Consider the following 18,899-nt stretch of genomic DNA (forward strand, 5'->3'; position numbering starts at 1 on the left):
ATCTCCCTGCTCCATCACCTGCCCGGGGGCCACAGGGATGCTCTGGACCCTGGCAGAGGGGACAAGGGCACACAGGGGACCTCCAGGCCTGGGCACCACCTGAGCATCCCCGGGGGGCCTATCCCCCTGACGTGTCCCACACACTCCCTGCCCACCCTGTCAGGCCCTGGTGAGGGCACAAGCTGAGCTTGTCCTCCATCCAGAAGCACAATGGCATGCAAGGAGGGGTACCCAGGGTGAGGGGTACCTACAGCGCACCGTTCCCATGACAACTTCCCTGGAGACGGCAGCCGGTGCGGGAGACGTGGGAGACGAGGGGCCCATGGACCCCTCCACACTCAGGCTCCTAAACGGCAGGGTGCAGCGGAGGTGCTGCACCCATGGGTCTTGCTCCCAGCCTCAGGCTCTGCCTGCCCCATCCTGCTCCCTGCCCACTGTCTCTGCAGCGTGGGGCAGGCAGGCATGGCCGTGCTGGGTTTGCACGAGAGGGGTTGCAGAGCAGGGTTTGCACAGTGGGATTTGCATGTCTGAGTTTGCATGGCAGGGCTGCCACGCTGGGGTTGGCACGGAGGGGTCTGCACGGAGAGGGAGGGGTTAAGTGCCTGCAGGACCGTCCCCAGTGCCAGCAGCAGGGGCGGGGAGAGGGGGGACGGTATCTCCTGCCCTGCACTGCAGAGAGCATGTACCTGAGAAGGGTCCCTTACTGTCACTTCTCATCTGCACGACGGTGTCAACCAGGCTCCTGCAACACGGCTGAGCACTCTCCTGCCCCGCAGGGACAGACTGGCACTTTCTGCTTGGCAGAGGCAGGAGGGGGAGAGCGGGCGGGTGGGATGGGGACAGAGGTAGGGATGGGGACAGGGACAGGAGCTGCCTGGCCACAGATTTGCGGGCATCAGCCTTGCAGGCACGGCTGAGGTGCAGTGCTGTGGCAAGCTGCAGGCAGTGCCCCGCCGCAGGCAGAGCTGTGCCCACCACTCCACCCTGTACCCCCCGGCCACCATCGCTTCGGGGTTTGCTCTGCCGAGGTGGGTGCCATGGCCTGAGTGCCCCCCCTGGCTGGCTGGCACATGCCCACGGGGCCTTATCCCCTTCCAAGGCACTATGGTCTGGCTGGCCCCAAGACTCCACCACAGGCACAGCGCAGCCCCTGCCTGCAGCCCCGTCCTTTCCCTCCTGGCCCTGTGCACCCTGGTGTTCCCTTGCAAGGGGCAGGTGATGTTGCAGCCCACAGCCACCCCCCTGCCAGCATCCAGCTGCGGGGCTAGGGGGCTGCCAGGCTGCCTGCCCACCTGCCCCAGTGCTGCGTCTCTGGTTGGGAGGGCTAGTGGTTCCAGGGCGGTCAATGCGCCCATCGATCCCGCTCAGCTCCACCGGCTGCTCTCCCACCGCCCTCCTAATTAACTGTCTGCTGCTGCTGCTGCAGGAGCTCTGGGCACCAGGGGTGCCTCGGTTGCCTGTACCCTGCCCTGTCTGCTCTGCCTGACAGCTCACAGCCCTTGCCCCACACGTGATCTGGAGGCTCCATGGGAGCTGGCACCCACCTCAGACCCACACCTGACCCACCTGCGCCACAGACGGGGGGGGTCTGTGTCAGGCCCGGGAGGGGGCTGGCAGGCCCTGGGCTGGGGTGAGGGGCACACGAGGCTGAGGCGGCGGTTGAGGGACAGCACATGGCCCCTTTCAGCTCTCCCGGCTGCCCACGTCCCGAACACCCTCCCACTGCTCGCAGCTGTGCGTGCCCCAGCCTGCGACAGCCCCTAGCCAGGCACGGGGACAGGGACAGGGACAGGGATGCTGTCTTTGTGCTGGGCTGTAATGAGATTTCTGCTTGGCTGCCTGGATAGAAAATCCCAGTCAGAGGAGGCAAAAAGCCTCTCTGAGCCCCAGCAGCCTCCTGCCCCTGCCCACCTCGGGGCATCTGGAAGTGGCCCTGCCCCAGCACCCACAGCACTGCTGGGGGGTCGTGGCACCAGCTCTGGCTGGGAGCATCTGCTGCTCTGGCTGGCACAGGGCACTCATGGGATGCACAACCAGCAGCTTCGCTACCCATCCCACTGTCCCAGCCCCATGCTGACACTGGTGCAGCCACTGCGCACCTGGACTGGGGCTGCCAGGCACACACACCCTTGGGGACTCCAGGCTGCACAACATCACCATGCCCACCTTCCCATCTGCCCAAGTGTAGGTGCCAATACCCCAGTGTATCCAGTCACTGCCGCTTTCCAATGAGGTCCTGGAGCTGTGGCACCATGTCCGTAAGACCCATGTGTGCAGGGTGGCACTGTGCTGTGTCCCAGCCCTTCCAGCCACCCCCGTTTCCCCCACAGCAATAGCAAATCCATCTCCTTAAAAAGCAGGGAGCAGCTCTGTGGGCGCTGGGGCCTGCAAGGAGCAAGCTGTGCCGGGACGGGCTTTGCCACGTGTCTTAATGGAGCCCTTCCCACCCCAAGCGCTGTGCGCTGTTAATCTACTCTTGCAAACGGCTAATTTTGAAAATCCTCTTATCAGAATTAGGTCCTCAACATCCATATTTATTTACTTTTCATTTTCATAATCTTTCTGTTGCTCATGCGGCTACAGTTGTTCTCGGTCTCTTGGCTCCATTTCTGAGCATCCCTGTGCAGGGTGAGGACCGGGATGTCCCATGCCATGCCATGCCATGCCATGCCATGCCACGGTCTAGCACATGCCCCTTGTGTGACACACACATGCCTCACACTCTCAGCTCTGCCATCAACACCAGCAGCATTGGTGCCCGCTCCCCACTGGGGCACCCTCCCAGCCCCCAGCATCCCACACAGCCCAGACCAGACTCATCCAGCACCAGGGTCCCGGACGCATCCTGCTTGCGGGACCATGCATTATGCATTGTTTATTCATCAGCACCTTCCCCCTTTGTAACTCAATTAGGCAGACGGCGGTTTTGCTAATACAATGGTGTTTAATATTCGACTTCCTTAAATACCACAAATGGATGGGGAGGCAGCTCATGGGCAATCCATTATACATGAGTTCAAATATCTATTTAAATATTTGATAGGAGTTTAGAAAATCCCAGGGTTGGCCTTGCCCACTGCTGCCAGGGCCAGGCAGGAAGTGGGGCATAGCACGGGCAAGGGCTCTGCCTGACCTGGTGATGGGTGGTAGCTGCTTCACCTCGTCTGGCTAGACCAGACATGGTGCCCGGGGTGCGTGGTGAGGTGGGAGTGGTGCTGGGACAGTGCCATCCCCAGGGAGGTGGCAGCCACAGCCCGCAGAGCCCAGATATTGCCACCTGTCACCTCCCTCCACCTCCACCCCAATCCAATTTCTTTCAGAAGAAAGCCCTGGCACAACAGCTGCAGCACATGGCTGAGCTACCACCACGGTGCGCTGGAGAAGAGAATTAATTTTTAATTCCATCTTAATTACTCTGAGTAATAATCCATTTACAGCACCCGGTGGGGCCAGCAGTTCTGGCATCCCCCCGGGGCCACAGCGTTGGTGGGACACCCAGGTGCTGAGCACACTGCACTGGGGCATCAGGCCAGGCACCACGCTCCCTTCCCTGAAGCCCCTGAAGCCTGTGGCTCCCCACATGTTGCGGCCCCTCATGTCACCCCAGTGGGTGGTCAGGGATCCGAGATGTCCCCATGGGCATGGGTCAGGCTGGCATAGCACCAGCAGCAGCAGGGCTCATGACTCTGATGGTTGTGGAGTGGGATCTGGCTCATCCACCCTCTCAGCTCCTCCTCGGCAAGAGGGAGAGGGAGCAGAATTGAAAGTGATCTCCCCAATCTGTATTAATTAGAGTCTATTAACTCGTCAGCGCGCCCTGCCGCTTCCCCACTGACAGCCGGGCCATGCTGGCCTGCAGCGCAGGAGGGACACGCAGGGTGACGCCGCGTGGCCTGGGTATGGCACCCATGTGGCACCGTGCGTCACAAGCATATGGTGAGGGAATTGGGTGAAGCTTGGCCAGGATCAGGCACCCCCCGCACCCCCGGATGGGTGGCATGGCAGGCAGGGTGCAGCGGGTGCCCAGGCAGTGGGAGTGTTGTTGCTGGCACTGGTGGCGCAGCACCAGGAGCGGGAGCTGGAAGCCGTCCCGGGAGAGAGGCACAAGGAGCAGATGGGGCTGGCGTCACACCAGGGGCCCCGAGCCCCCTCCCCACCACGCTGTCCCATGGCAGTACTGTGCTGGGTGCCCCGGTGGCATGGGTGTCATCGCACCAAGAATCCCCTCCTTCCCCTGGCCCAGTGCCTGGCCAGGTAGTCCAGCCGCCACGGAAGCCCAGGCTGGGGGTCCTGGCACTGCGGGGGAGCTCACCCCCGTTCCCATGGCAGCCCCCCGGGAGCTCACGTGCAGCACAGTGACTTCAGCAGGAGCAGATGGAGCCGCGAGGAGTAAAAACATCCTGTTTCCATGCAAATGCCATCAGTAATAACGAGCCAGCCTGAGGGAGGGTGGTTATTGCAGCGCTGGGGCTCTGCCCATGGTGGGCTGGGGTCTCCTCTGCTGACTGGCCCCCACCAGTGCCTGTGTGGGATGTGCCAGGTCTCAGGGCACTGCCTGGGGCAGCACGGCAGGATGGGAGCAGGCACCCATGGGTGCCACCCAGTGTGTGCTGCTCTGCCCGCGCACATGGCCAGTGCGTGACCGTATTGGCACAGGAGGTCCCCAGCTAGGGGGTGATGGTGGGAGATGCTCCGGCCTCGCCCTTGAGCTCTGCCTGGCACCGCCGGTGCTGTGCCGGGGCAGATGGGGGCTGCCGCACAGCCGGTGCCACCCGGGAGAGTCAGACTGGCTTCGCACCCGCTTCGGTTGAAAGCGTCAGAGCCGTTGTTAATTGTTCCTGGAGCCGCTAATGAAATTATCGCTGCGCGGCGCTGGGAGCCGCTGCCCGGCCCTGGCCCTGGCCCTGCCCGGGCGCTGCCGCTGGGCACGGGGGGGGCCACTCGGCACTGCTGGCGCAGGCTCTGTCTCCCATGGGGTTTGGGGAGCACCTCGGGCACCCCAAGGCAGCCTCACCCCGCTTCGCCCCTTGCCTACAGTGCAATCCGCCTGCTGGTGATGGCAGCGCTGCTGGCCGGGCACCTTGGCTGGGTGACACCGGTGCCTGTGCCACCCCCTGTGTGTAGGGACTGCGCGGGGGGCGAAGGGGCCGTATCCTGCAGCCAGGGCAGAGCCAAATCTCCTGGGAGAGCCCAGCCTGGCTGAGTGTGGGGGACCTTGGGGCCAGACCCCCACGTGCAGCGGTGAGGGAGGCCCCCCCGGGTGGCACACCTTCCCGCCAAGCCGGTGGCCCCATCCTGTGACATTTCCCAGCACAAGACACCGCGCTCACCCGCCGGAGCCGTGGCGGGTGGAGGGTGCAGGGCAGGGTGCCGGCAGGACCCTCGTCTCCTGGGGCTGTCCCTCCCACCACCCATGGGGTGCCCGGGTGGGCTGGGAGACCCCCGGGCATTACCTGGTCCAGAGAGGCAGAGGGGCATGTGGGGTGGGTGCTGTGCCAGGTGGGTGCCTTGCCGGGGCAGGATGTCCCGGGGGGCGATGCCGGGCTGGGTGGGTGCACCGTGCTCGGCGGGGTGCAAACCGGGGGTACCGCGCCGGGGGCTGCTGCGCTCGGGGAAGGGTGCGGACCGTCAGCGCCGGGCCCGGGGGGGCTGCAAAGGGAGGGTGCGGGGCGGGGGGGGTGTGCGGTGCCGGAGGTGCGGAGCGTGGCGGGGGGCGGCGGCGGGGGCGCGCCCAGCTGTTGCGCCGTCCCTTCCGCGGGCGGGTCCGCGTCCGCGCTCGCCGCCCCGCATTGGCGGCGCCCGGGCGGAGCGGAGCGGCGCGGCGGCGGGCGGCAGCAGCGGCGGGGCCAGGCCGGTGGCGGTGGCGGGGCCGGTGGCGCCATGGCCCGCTGAGGGCGCCGCGGAGCGCGGCCCGCCCTGCTCCCTCGCCCCGCGCCGCGCCGCGCAGCGCTCCGCGGGGCGCGCCATGGGTGCGCGGCCGCGCCGCCGCCGGGCCCCCGCCGCTGCCGCCACCGCCGCCGCCGCCGCCGCGCCGGGGCCGCTCGGTGCCCTGCTCGCCGCTGCCCTCCTCGCCGCCGCCGGTGAGTCACTGCGCTCCTCCCGCGGGCACCGGGCACCGGGCTCCGGGCGGGGGGCGGGTGGGGGAAACGGCGGGGACCCGGCACCAGCACCGGGCGCTGGGCAAGGTCACCTGGGGAGCGGCGGCGGGCAGACAGTCCTGCGGGGCGCCAGGTGTCCTCCCGGGGACGGGGCGTGGGGGGCGACCGGGGGCCGTTCCCGGTGCGGAGTGTCAACTCTTGGCTGTGGGGTACCGGGGGGTCCGCGGGGTGTCGGGTGCCCTCCCGGGCAGGGGGCGTGCGCCCTGCCCCACGACAGGCACTGCCGCCCCCCGCGCCATGCCCACGCATGGCCGCACAGGCGTGCCCAGCCGATGCTCCCCCGGACGCTGCCCGCACTGGGGGAGCTGGCGCTCGCCGCCTCACCGACGCGGCTGCGCTACCCGGGGGCCCAGCCAGCCCCGGGCACGGGTGTCCGCAGCGGACCTGCTCCGCGCATGGGGTCCCTGCCCCGCGCAGGAGCTTCCTGCCCCACGCACGGTATCCCTGCCCCCTGCACTGGGTCCCTGCCATCCCCGTCTCCCGGCGGAGACACGGGGGACTGTGGACAGGGGAACAGCCCGGAGGGTTGCTGTCACCCCGCGGGGGTGCGCGTGGGTGGCCGTGGCGTGGAGGGTATGCGGGGCTGCCTCGGGTGTTGCTGCAGACGCGGACGGTCCAGAGCCCGGCTGCCCCCGGCTTCGCCCCCCGGGCAGGACCCGGCGGGTGGAGGAGCGGGCTGGACCGGACCACCGGGCTGAGCGGCACCGGCTGCCGAGCCGGAGGGCCGAGGGGGGGCGCGGCGGGCGGGCGGCGGGTGCCTGGGGCTGGCGGCTACTGGCAGGTGTCACGGCAGCCTGGAAGTGGCGACTGCAGACAAAGGACCGGGCTGGGGGCGGGGAGCTGCGCGGGGCTGGACGTGCACTCTGCAGGGGGTCCGGGGGGGGAACACCCCCGCTCTGCGCCTGGGGGGCCAGCCCACCGACCCTCCTACCGCCACCGGTAATGTCCTCGAGTCTGGCCTCGGTGCGCCGGGCGGGCACGGCGGGCACCCGACGGGGCTGTAGCCCCCGTGCTCCCCGCACCCGTCCTTCCCGGCCGGGGACTCCACATCCGGTGCTCCCAGCATGGCCCCGTCTGCAGGGGACACTGTTGAGTCGGGCGGTGGGTGGCACGGTGGGTGAGCTCCCCTCGGGTGCGGGAGACCCCATATGGAGGGTGCAGTGGGTACTGACCCCCAACTGGGCATGGAGCACTGCTGTCCCCACAGCACCCGTGGGGCCATGGTGACCCTCAGACGGAGATGGGGGACAGTGGGACAGGGGGGTGCACCAGGCCACTCCACAGCGGCTCTGCAGCAGGAGGTGTGAAGGAGCTCAGTGGTGCCAGCAGTGGCTTGGGCAGCGCGGTGCGGGAGCTCATCCCCACCGCTCGCTTGGCACGCAGCTCACAGCCGGCCGCGACGCGACAGTCCAGGCACCTGCGTGGCCGCTGCTCAGCACAGACGTGTTAGGGCTGGGCCTCTACGCACTGGGTGGTGCTCCAGCCTGGCATGGCACGGCATGGCACGACACGGCATGGCATGTCAGGGCACCCCTTCCCCAGGGGTGCTGAGGCACAGACTGGGGACAGGGCAACCCAGGTATCCAGGCAATGGGTCCCTGCCTGCAGCCATGGCTGCCTGCTCTGCTGCCGGTGCCCAGAGGGGAAGGGTGAGAGCAGCAGTGAAGGCTGCGGCTCACCTGTGGGCAGCAGTGTCGGGCAAGCACCAGAGGAGCGGGGGCTGCCCAGCTTGACTGCCGCACTCACGGGTGGGCAAGGGCACAGGGGCAGAGACCTTCCCAATGCTGTGATGAGCCCTTCCCTTTGGCATCTGCAGCAAATGATGCCAGGCCCCAGAGCATCCCCTGCCCCCAGGCTGCCACTCTCCCCAGCGAGTGTGACCCACACCGGCTTCTGCCCCAGCTCCTCTGGTCAGGGCCACAGGCCCTGCTTTCACTCTGCATGAGCTTCACTGTGCCACCGACTTCACCGGCTGGCGGGGACCCTCAGGCTCCTGTGGGCAGCCCCTCCCCACTGCACCCCACAACTTGGTGCCCCACAGCCTGGCACTGCAGGTCACTGCATCCCATCAGTGCCCCACAACCCATGCCTGACTGGGCAACGGTGCCTCCGTGGGGCAGGCAGGATGATGGGGCGGCAGGCAGGGCTGGCGCGTGTCGGGCAGCCGAGAAGCTGCCGTGCTGGCTGTCAGCGCGAGCGCGTGGCAGACGCAGCCCGCCCAGGGCTGTTTGTTCTGGCTCAGTGCCACACAGGGCTGGCACTACATCAAACCGTGCAGAGCCTGGCAGGTGCTTGCGGGAGGGGACCGGGGCACTGGCGGTGCTGCCAGGGCCTGGGCACCCCTGGAGCTGCCACAGGCACCTCACAGCCATGGGTGCGGCTGAGTGCCTGTCTCACCTGGGTGACCAGCAGCACCCAGGATCACCCCGGGTTTGGTGCTGGTGTCTGAGCGATGATGGCACGGGGACTGTGCACAATGTATGTCCCGCCATGCCCTACCCTGCACCCAGCAGTGCACTCTCAGTGCCAGCACCGCTCTGGCTGTCGGCACCATTGCTGCTCCATGTGTCGCATGTCTGCCTATGGGCAGGCTGGCATGGGCTTGCTCCAGACTGGGTACACTTGGGCCCTGTCCTCATTCAGTCAGACCCAGTTGCCCAGTACCCCTTGGCCCTGCTGCCTGCCCACTGTTTGAGTGCTGCTCTCAGGTAGGTGTCAGGCAGATCACAGCTCACCCTGGCCCCTGCCCTGCCCAGTGCTCCTGCCTGCAGGATGGGGGTCTCGGGTCTCAGCCCCTTCCAGCGAGCCCTTCTGCCACAGAGTTGTGGGGTGCTGGGGCTGCCCTTACCACCACGTGCTACCTGTGAGTGGGCGAGGCGGTGGGCCTGGACCCTGGCACCCAGGACCTTTGCATGGCCAGAGGGGCCTTCCTGGCCCCCTACTCCTCTCCCCTCCCAGCTCTGGCGGGGACATGGGGCTGGGGGTGACCTTGACACTCCTCCCGGCGGGGCCAGGGCTCTGCAGGAGTGTTTGCTCTTCACTGTCAGTTAAAGGAGAGCCAGGAAAGCCACTTGGCTCCCTGGGCTCGGGACCCCAGCGACAGCCCTGGCACGTGGGGTTGGGCCAGTCCTGTCCCCCCCCATCATCCCAGTGCCAGGCTGGGCTGGGGGAGTCCCCCGTCCCCCACTGAGCCGGGGCCAGGATGGGACCCTCTCCCCATGCAGTGCTCTGGTCGTTGCTGACTGGGGCTGACGCGGCTTGGCATGGGTCCCGTGGGCAGGCTGGGTCAAGGGGGGGCTGTGGGGCTCAGCAGGCGCTCGGGGTTGGTGGGGAACAGGGCTCTGTGCGTGCCATGGGGCCAAGAGGAGACGAGCTCCGTGGGTGCCTGGGAAAAGGGTTCCCAGCACCGGGTGCCAGGGCCAGAGGCCGCCAGGCAGGCAGAGGTGGCCCCTGGGGAGAGGCTGCCAGCCTCGGCTGCCTTTGCCGGCATCGCTGTCCCCACACCCCGGGCACAGGGCAGCGTGGGCCGGGCTCGGACATGGCTGGGGCCGCGCAGCCCCTCGGCAGGCGCGGGGGGGTAGGGGCGAGGGCGCAGCCCGCCGGGAGTCCTGCCCACCCTGGCACATGCTAATTGCATGTAATGGGGAGAGCGTTATCAGCTCAAATCCGTAATTAAGCAGCTCCATTGTCATGCAAACCCGCCTGACTAATTCATTCATAACGAGGCTCGCTTAATCAGCGCCCAGACGCTGCCACGCGCTCCCTGGGAGACGGGCACCCTCCGGCCCCCGCCGCCCCCACCCAGCCTCTCCCGTGGCCGTAGGGTTGACACACGCGGTGCACACGCCTGTGGGAAGCCGGGTCATGGAGACGCGCCAGGAAATTGGGGCCACGATCCTGGGGCAGGCACGGGCACCCCCGGAGACACTGTGCCCGTTGAAGCACGGGGGATGCGGCAGCACTCTGTGCCTGTCGTCACATCATCCCCAGTGCTCGCCACCTGCCAGACTGGCCGGGACTGGGCCGTGCTGCCCGGCGCCGGCATCCGACCCTGCTGGCTCCCTGCCTGGCCAGGGCTGGCACCAGCACCTGCCTGGCATCACCGTGAGGGCTGCATGAGGTGGGACGGTGGGTGCAGGGGGAGCGTTGGAGCAGCCTCGGGCAGCTGGGCAGTGCCGGGCAGTGCCACGGCCCCTGGCTCTGCGTCTCCCGGGGCAGCACCGGCTCATCGCAGCTCAAAGCCAGCCTCTCCTGGCAGGATGGTGCCCGGCTCAAAGCCTCAGACAAACGTTCTGATGACGGTGAGTCGTGCCAGCTCCCCTCCTCTGCGCCCTGCATAGAGCAAAGTGCCGGTGGCGGGGACCTCTGTGTACAGGGTGGCAGGCAGGGCTGGCACCCCCAGCTCCTTGGCACAGCTGGGCATCCTCTGCCCTCCCCCTGACACCCACCCTTCCCTCGTTTAGGCCAGTGCAATCAGCAGTGATTATTGCTTTAATTACCTGCTGCCCGGGCTCAGGCCGAGCACCCGGTGAAGTGCGAGGAAATCTTTCATGTTTAATGGCGTGCCAGGCCTGGCACAGGCACGATGGATGAGGTGCCAGCTGGGATTGAATCTGCCGGCTGCAAAGCCTGCAGGGATGCGGGGAGGTCCTCGGAGGGGGCAGGAGGCACAGTGGCGGAGGCAGATGCTGGTGTCGAGGTCCCCACCCCACTACAAGGACGCCCAGGGTGGCAGATATCAGGCAGGGGTGCAGGCAGGGTCTGGGGGCAGAGGAGAGGGAGGCTGGGGCAGGGCTGCCAGGGACGGCTCAGTACCCTGCTGAGGACGGCTGATGTGCTGGGCCTCACTGGGCAGCGGCGTTCAGGGCGGATCTGCCCTTCCCGGGGGCAGCTCTGCTGAGTGGGCACCCACTAGGGTGCCGGTGCCGGGGCTGGTGCTGCGACAGCCAGCCGGCGGCCTCTCCTCACCAAGAACACACTGACCTTCCCAGTATCTCCCCATGGCAGGCACCGAAGCGCCCGGTGTGCTGCTCCCGGCACCGCCGGGGAGGGTGGCACTGGCACCAGGGACTGGATCAGCCACTTGAGAACCAGAGGGACCTGGCTGAGGGGCACCCGCTGGCATGTGGTGGGTCCTGGCCTTGCCCCCCTCTCCCATGCTGGGCAATGGAGCTCCCTGCAGTCTCTCCCTGCCCAGTAACACTAGTACACCTGGTGTTTCTGATGCTGGAGGGCCCAGGCGCTACGGTGAGGGGCTGTGTGGGCACCTGAGGGGACAGTGACTGGGGGCACAGGGAACAGGGGAGCTCTGTGCAAGGGGAGGGAGCCAGCAGTGGCTGGGGGTCCCACAGCCCTGGGATGAAGGTGGGTGCTCAGAGCCTGTAGCGGAGTCCCCCCATCCCCTCTGCACCCCGAGGTGGGTGCCGCAGCCCTGCTCCCTGGCCCAGCCCCCAACCCCTGCCCCTTTGCCAGGCCTGCCAGTGCGCTCGTTAGCCCACGTGGGCGGGGGATAATTGATAATAAAGCCCTGCTTAATGCACTGGCTTTACTGGCCGTGATTTATCAGCGCTGTAGCGAACTGCACTCCCAGTTACCCCTTGGGCTGCCAAGAGAGGGGCCAGCCGGGGCTGTGCCCCCTGCCACGGTGGAAGGGGGTCCCGGGGGCAAGTGGGATCCTGCACCCCACCATCCCCCTGGTCCCCGTCCCCCATCCCTGCCGAAGTTCCCCGTTCCCTTTGCCAAGGTGACATAAGCATCTCGCCTGTTTCCATGGCAACGCAGCGGCAGGTGAGCGACGAGGCCGATGCGGTGCGTTAGCCGGCACGGCGCCGCGTAGGGGGCCGCTGCCCACGGGGAGCCCACGCTACACCCGTGCCCACGGGCTGGGGTTGCTAACGCTGTGCGGGGTGTCTGTGGCATGTGGGGGGCCTACGGTGCATGGGGGTGTCTGCAGGGGGAGGGTGCCCATGGTGCATGGGGTGCCCACAGGACATAGGGCACCCACGGTGTGTGAGATACCCGTGGTGTTTGGGATAGCCAGGGCGTGTGGGTTACTCGTGGTGTGTTGGACGGCTGGGGGGTGCTCATGGTACATCAGGTGCCCTTTGTGTATGCAGTGCCCACGGTGCATGGGGTACCCACACCGCAGCCCCTCCACTCCCTCACAGGGGCTCCAGGCTAGCTCCGGCCTCCTGGCCATGCCACATGGCATCGTCCATGACCATAATGCAGTGCAGAGCCCTGCCAGTTCCCAGCGTGGTGCCAAGCAGCAGGACAGCATCCCACCCAGGGGCTCTGCAGTGTGCCTAGCAGCCCCCTGGTTCTCACTGTGTGTCTCCAGCTTCATTCACTGCCCATGGTCCCACCCTGCCCACAAGGCACCCGACAGCCTGGTTGGGTGGGCAGCTGGAGGGTGCTCCGTGCCCATCGTGCCTTCCCCCCTGGCTCCCTGCTCCCCTCCATGCGGCCGTGATGGATACACACACAGCTCGGTGGCACTGTGCTCATTTCACATGTGATTAAAAGGCCAGTCCCCGCAGTACCGCTCACCTGCCGTGCCCGCCGCAGCCGCCGGGGCGGGAGGCAGCGGTGGTGCTGGGCAGCAGTGGTGCTGGGCAGTGGCAAACCTGATATTTAACAAATACATTGGGTTACCTTTCTGCCCACCTAACCCTCCTGGCCGGTGCAGCACGGAGCCCCACCCAGGATTGCCAGCCGTGGGTGCTGCGGGGAGCTGTGCCGCATCCCACACTGGGGACGGCATTGTGCCGGGACCGCAGCGCCTGTCCGCACCGTGACCCCCCGGGCCGGGCCCGGACTGCGGCTGGGGGGGGTCGTTAAACCAGTGAAATATGAAACGCCTGTATATCCCCGACAGGGGTTTTAATTAAATTAATTGCCAGCGACATTGTAAAAGTGCTGATGGGGTAATAACCGGCGCGTTATGGTGGCCGTTTATCTTGCCCGCGTAAATTAGCTGCCGCACCTTGCCTGTCCCAGCGGGCATGGCCGCGGGCTCGCTCGGTGCCCACTCTCCGGCCTGATCCAGTTGGGGGAACGGAGCAGCAGGGCCCAGAGCCCCCCCTGGGAGACTCAGTGGGGGCCTGGGGCATCCCCGTGCCCCCTGCATTCCCATCGCCCAGGCAGCAGTGCTAGGCAGGGTGGGCACAGGCAGTGGGGGTCCCGCGGGTGTGTGGGGGGCTGCGGGTGGTTGCCAAAGGAAGGCACTTAATTACTGCGCATTCCATCCCATTTAATTGCTTATTAAATCCTAACCAGCCAATTAGCAGCAGCAATTACAGCTTCATTCAGTGACACAATCGCTATTTTATCGTTTGTTAATCAAATGCTTATTTAGGGCCCTGGTTTATTAACTCTTTCCACAGCGGGTGCTGGCGGGGTGTGGGGAGCGAGGGCACCTGGCCATGTCCGGGCTGGGGGATGTGGACACTGCAGGACCATACCACATGCCATGTCCCCAGCGCTGCTGTCCCCACGAGGACCCTGCCCTGATGCATGGTGCCCACAGCTCCCAAGCAAAGCTGGAGGATGCCCCATCCCCTGAGGAATGCGTGTGCAGCCCTGAGCCACCCTGGGGACAACCAGCTGCCAGTGCCCACTCCCAGGCAGGTGCCAGTGGCACAGGACGGGGTGCACCGCTGTGCCACCCTGCCATGTCTCCAGGGCATGGAGCACGTACTGCACCACTTGCCCTTCATCCCTGTGCCACCCCAGGGCACGGCGGGGCAGGATGCAGCCCCTGGCCGGTGCCTTGCAGCATGCTGGGGAGGAGAAGCAGCGGGTGCCCCAGGAGGCGTGAGCGATGGCCCTTGTTGGTCACACTACATTTCCTTTTCATTAGCGCTAAGTGCGGACATGAGGGATCGGAACGGGTTCAGCGGGCGCAGCCATCGCGTGGCTGCTCTCCCTGATGGATACAGGACTGGGAGGGGGCTGCCGCGGCGCTGGCTGGGGGGATGGTGGTGAGGCAAGTGGCCACTGGCACAGAGCCACACTGGGCTGGGTGGATTGCCCAGCCTGGGCATGCTGGCGGTGGCCGAGCCCCTATCTCCCCACAGGTGCTCAGCAAAGCGCAACCGTGGCCAACCCGGTGTCTGGTGCATCCCCGGACCTGCTGCCACATTTCCAGCTGGAGCCGGAGGACGTCTACATCGTGAAGAACAAGGCGGTGAGCCTGGCCTGCCGTGCCACCCCCGCCACCCAGATCTACTTCAAGTGCAACGGCGAGTGGGTGCACCAGGGCGACCACATCACGCAGCACAGCACCGACCACGGCACTGGTGAGCGCCATCGTGAGGGATGGCACAGGCCCTGGTCACGGGGAGCCACATGTGCTTCTCTTGACAGGGGGTTGCATGGGGCTGGGGCTGCGGGGACTGCTCCCAGCATGCCGGTGCTGACCTGCTGCCCGCCGGTGGCAGGGCTGCCGGTGATGGAGGTGCACATCGAAGTGACCCGCCAGCAAGTGGAGAAGATCTTTGGGCTGGAGGAGTACTGGTGCCAGTGCGTGGCCTGGAGCTCCTCCGGCACCACCAAGAGCCAGAAAGCCTTCGTGCGCATCGCCTGTGAGTGTCTGCGGGTGCCCAGACGGGGTGCGAGGCGCTACCCCCGGGCCCCCTGTCACCCCTGCGCCTCCCCAGATCTGCGCAAGAACTTCGAGCAGGAGCCGACAGCCAGGGAGGTCTCCATCGAGCAGGGCATCGTGCTGCCATGCCGCCCTCCCGAGGGCATCCCCCCCGCCGAGGTGAGCCCCCGCAGTCCGGCAGGTCAGGATTCAGCTGGGGGTGCCCTTTGCCTGTGGGTGCTCCCCGAGGAGGTGGCCCAGCTGGGCACCCAGTGACATCCCCGTGCCCCGCAGGTGGAGTGGCTGCGCAACGAGGAGCTGGTGGACCCGGCGCTGGACGCCAACGTCTACGTGACGCCGGAGCACAGCCTGGTGCTGCGGCAGGCCCGCCTGGCTGACACCGCCAACTACACCTGCGTGGCCAAAAACATCGTGGCCCGTCGCCGTAGCGCCTCTGCCGCCATCACCGTCTATGGTATGGCCCCACCGTGCCTGTCCCTGCCGTGCCGCCCCAGTGTCACTGTCCCCGTTCTGTCCCTCCACACGTCCCCTGTCTCAGCGAGGCGCTGATGGGTCCCTCTCCACCCAGTGAACGGCGGCTGGTCGACGTGGACGCAGTGGTCGGGCTGCAGCACCAGCTGTGGACGGGGCTGGCAGAAGCGGAGCCGGACCTGCACCAACCCCACACCCCTCAACGGGGGGGCTTTCTGTGAGGGCCAAAATGTGCAGAAAACCGCCTGCACCACCCTCTGCCCAGGTACCCGCCCTGCCTGGGGCATCGCCGCCGCCACCACCGTGCCGATGCTGCACTCCCTGCTGCACCCATCACCATCCCTGGCCCCCCTGGTGTCTCGTCCTCCCACCCCCCAGTGTGTCTGTCTCTGCCGGCCCCGGGGCAGGGGAGGGGGCTGGCAGTGGGGCGCTGACCCCCAGCTGTGCCTGCAGTGGACGGCGCCTGGTCGGAGTGGAGCAAGTGGTCGGTGTGCGGGGCCGAATGCACCCACTGGCGGAGTCGGGAGTGCTCAGAGCCAGCACCACGCAACGGGGGCCGGGAGTGCCGCGGCCCCGAGTTGGACACCCGCAACTGCACCTCTGAGCTCTGCAGCCATGGTGAGCGCAGTGGGGACACCCCCTGGGATGGTTGCGCGGGGGATGCCCATGGGTGCTGATGCCCTGCCCCATGCAGCCGCCCCCGTTGCGGAGGATGTGGCGCTGTACGTGGGGCTGGTGGCCGTGGCCGTGTGCCTGGTGCTGCTGCTGCTGGTGGGGGTGCTGGTGTACTGCCGCAAGAAGGGGGGCCTGGACGCCGACGTGGCCGACTCCTCCATCCTCACTGCCGGCTTCCAGCCTGTCAGCATCAAGCCCAGCAAGGCCGGTGAGTGAGGGCTGCGGGGATGGGGCTGCACAGCTGTGCTGGGACACAGTGTCCCTTGGGACCTGGGACAGCCATGCCCCTGGGGGGACCATGGGTAGGGGCTGTGTGCCCTGTGGATTCCCTGGTCTTGAGTGGGGGCTCTGTGCCATATGAGATCCCTGACCTAGGGACAAGGATGCTGTATCTTAGAGGGTCCCTGGCTATGGGGTCAGTGCTTTCTGCCCCATAGGGTCCCTGGCTGTGGGTAGGGGCTCCGTATTCTATCGACTCCCTGGTCCCTATAGGGCCCGTGCCCTGGGTTGGTGGTGTGTGCTTCGGGGACCCCAGGGGTGACTGCCTCGAGGGTCTGTGCCATGGGGCAGAGGTTCGATGCCATTTGGACTCCCGGGGTGGCCATGCCCCATAGCATCCTTACGCCATGAGGCAAGCGCTGTGTGCCCCATGTGCCCTGGGTCCGGCTGTGCTGCTGTGCTGCCGGCAGGGACCCCCTATCCCTGCCATGCCCCGGTGCCACGGCCTCCTGCTCTGTGCCGCAGACAACCCCAGCCTGCTCACCATCCAGCCCGACCTCAGCACTGCCACCATGACCTACCAGGGCTCGCTCTGCCCACGCCAGGACGGCCCTGCCAAGCTCCAGGTGCCCAACGGGCACCTGCTGAGCCCGCTGGGTGCTGGGAGGCACACGCTGCACCACAGCTCGCCCGCCGCCGAGGGTGCTGACTTCGTGGCCCGGCTCTCCACCCAGAGCTACTTTCGCTCCCTGCCCCGTGGCAACACCAACATGGCCTATGGAACCTTCAACTTCTTGGGAGGGCGGCTCATGATCCCCAACACAGGTATTGTGGGATGGGGATACGATGCCGGAGGGGATACGATGCCGGAGCATCACCTGGTGTGGGTGGGTCCCCATAGGGCTCACCCCTGCCACCTGCACCCCCCCCCACCCAGGGATCAGCTTGCTTATCCCACCTGATGCCATCCCACGGGGGAAGATCTACGAGGTCTACCTGACCCTGCACAAGCAGGAGGAGGTGAGGTAGGTGCCGTGGCCATGGCTGCTGGGGCACAGAGCTGCCGAGGAGGGGTTGGCCCCGCTCAGCTGCCCCCCCGTCTCTGTCCCAGGCTGCCCCTGGCTGGCTGCCAGACACTGCTGAGCCCAATCGTCAGCTGTGGCCCCCCCGGCGTCCTCCTCACCCGTCCCGCCATCCTGGCCATGGGTCACTGCGTGGAGGCCAGTGCTGAGAATTGGAGCATCCGGCTGAAGAAGCAGTCGTGCGAGGGCACGTGGGAGGTGAGTGCCTGCCAGGGGGGGCTCGAGGGGGTTGGGGTTGGGAGGGATGCCCGTGCCCAGGGTGCATGTCTGCCTGGGTGCCGCAGGACGTGCTGCAGCTGGGCGCCGAGCCGTGCACGGAGCTGTACTACTGCCAGCTGGAAGCGCAGGCTTGCTACGTCTTCACGGAGCAGCTGGGACGCTTTGCCCTGGTCGGGGAGTCCCTCAGCATGGCGGCCTCCAAGCGCCTCAAGCTGGTCCTGTTTGCGCCGGCCGCCTGCCCGTCGCTCGAGTACAACATCCGCGTCTACTGCCTCAGCGACACCCAGGATGTCCTCAAGGTACTGGGGGGTCCCCGTGCATCACCCCGCGGGCGAGGGCCAGGCTGGGCTCTCGGGGTGCAACATCTCCTGCCCGACCGCTGCCTGTGCCGGCAGGAGGTGATCCAGCTGGAGAAGCAGCTGGGGGGGCAGCTGATCGGATCCCCCCGGGTGCTGCACTTCAAGGACAGCTACCACAACCTGCGCCTCTCCATCCATGACATGCCCAGCTCCCTCTGGAAGAGCAAGCTCCTCGCCAGCTACCAAGTAAGGACCCTGGCCGGTGGGTGGGGACAGGGACTGGGGGGGTGTTCCTGCCACACTGACACCTCGCTGCCACCCCGCCGAAGGAGATCCCCTTCTACCACATCTGGAGCGGGCTGCAGCCCTTCCTGCACTGCACCTTCACCCTGGAGCGCCTGAGCCCCAGCACCTGTGAGCTGGCATGCAAGATCTGGGTCTGGCAGGTGGAGGGTGATGGGCAGAGCTTCACTGTCAATTTCAACATCGCCAAGGTGAGGGCAGGGCTGTGGGGGATCCTGGGGGTGACCCCGGAATGGGCTCACATCACCCCCTCTGGTGCTCTCCCCTAGGACACGAGGTTTTCGGACTGGCTGGTCCCTGACAGCGAGGTGGGCGCCCCGGCCCTGGTGGGCCCCAGTGCCTTCAAGATCCCCTTCCTCATCCGCCAGAAGATCATCAGCAGCCTGGACCCACCGGGCACCCGGGGAGCCGACTGGAGGACGCTGGCCCAGAAACTCAACCTTGACAGGTGGCCCGGGATGGGGACAGTGCTGAGGACAGGATGGGGTGGCATAGTGCATGAGGAGGGGGGGGCTCATCCTGCACCTATGGATGGATGCCGGAATGCTGTGGGACCCAGGGAGTGGGATGGTGCCCAAGGTGAGGCCAGCATGTGGCTGGTCTTGGGGTGTGGAGCCATCCCTGTGCCTTGACATGGTCCCTCCATGTCCCCCCCCGCAGCCATCTCAGCTTCTTCGCCTCGAAGCCCAGCCCCACGGCCATGATCCTCAACCTGTGGGAAGCGCGGCACTTCCCCAACGGCAACCTCTCGCAGCTGGCTGCCGCCGTGGCCGAGGTGGGCAAGCAGGACGGTGCCCTCTTCGCCGTCTCCGAGGCCGAGTGCTGAGCGCAGTGGGGGGGAGGCCCCACCCTGCTCCCAGGGGACTGT

The 18,899-nt window shown here is 66.8% G+C and overlaps 1 protein-coding gene across 1 annotated transcript; it reads left to right on the forward strand.

Moving 5' to 3' along the window:
• Nucleotides 1–5,965: 5,965 nt before the first annotated feature.
• UNC5A (unc-5 netrin receptor A) lies at nucleotides 5,966–18,857 on the forward strand. The gene is made up of 16 exons (XM_086621354.1): nucleotides 5,966–6,080; nucleotides 14,237–14,458; nucleotides 14,600–14,743; nucleotides 14,819–14,922; nucleotides 15,037–15,217; nucleotides 15,332–15,499; nucleotides 15,688–15,852; nucleotides 15,929–16,117; nucleotides 16,654–16,953; nucleotides 17,066–17,153; nucleotides 17,240–17,408; nucleotides 17,495–17,728; nucleotides 17,825–17,974; nucleotides 18,058–18,222; nucleotides 18,301–18,479; nucleotides 18,692–18,857. Exons 1-16 carry the CDS (start codon nucleotides 5,966–5,968, stop codon nucleotides 18,855–18,857), a joined length of 2,739 nt encoding a protein of 912 aa, XP_086477480.1.
• Nucleotides 18,858–18,899: the final 42 nt, after the last annotated feature.

The sequence above is a fragment of the Tauraco erythrolophus genome, chromosome 16 (genome assembly GCF_009769465.1).
Source record: "Tauraco erythrolophus isolate bTauEry1 chromosome 16, bTauEry1.pri, whole genome shotgun sequence".
In the NCBI taxonomy this organism is placed as follows: Eukaryota; Metazoa; Chordata; class Aves; order Musophagiformes; family Musophagidae; genus Tauraco; species Tauraco erythrolophus.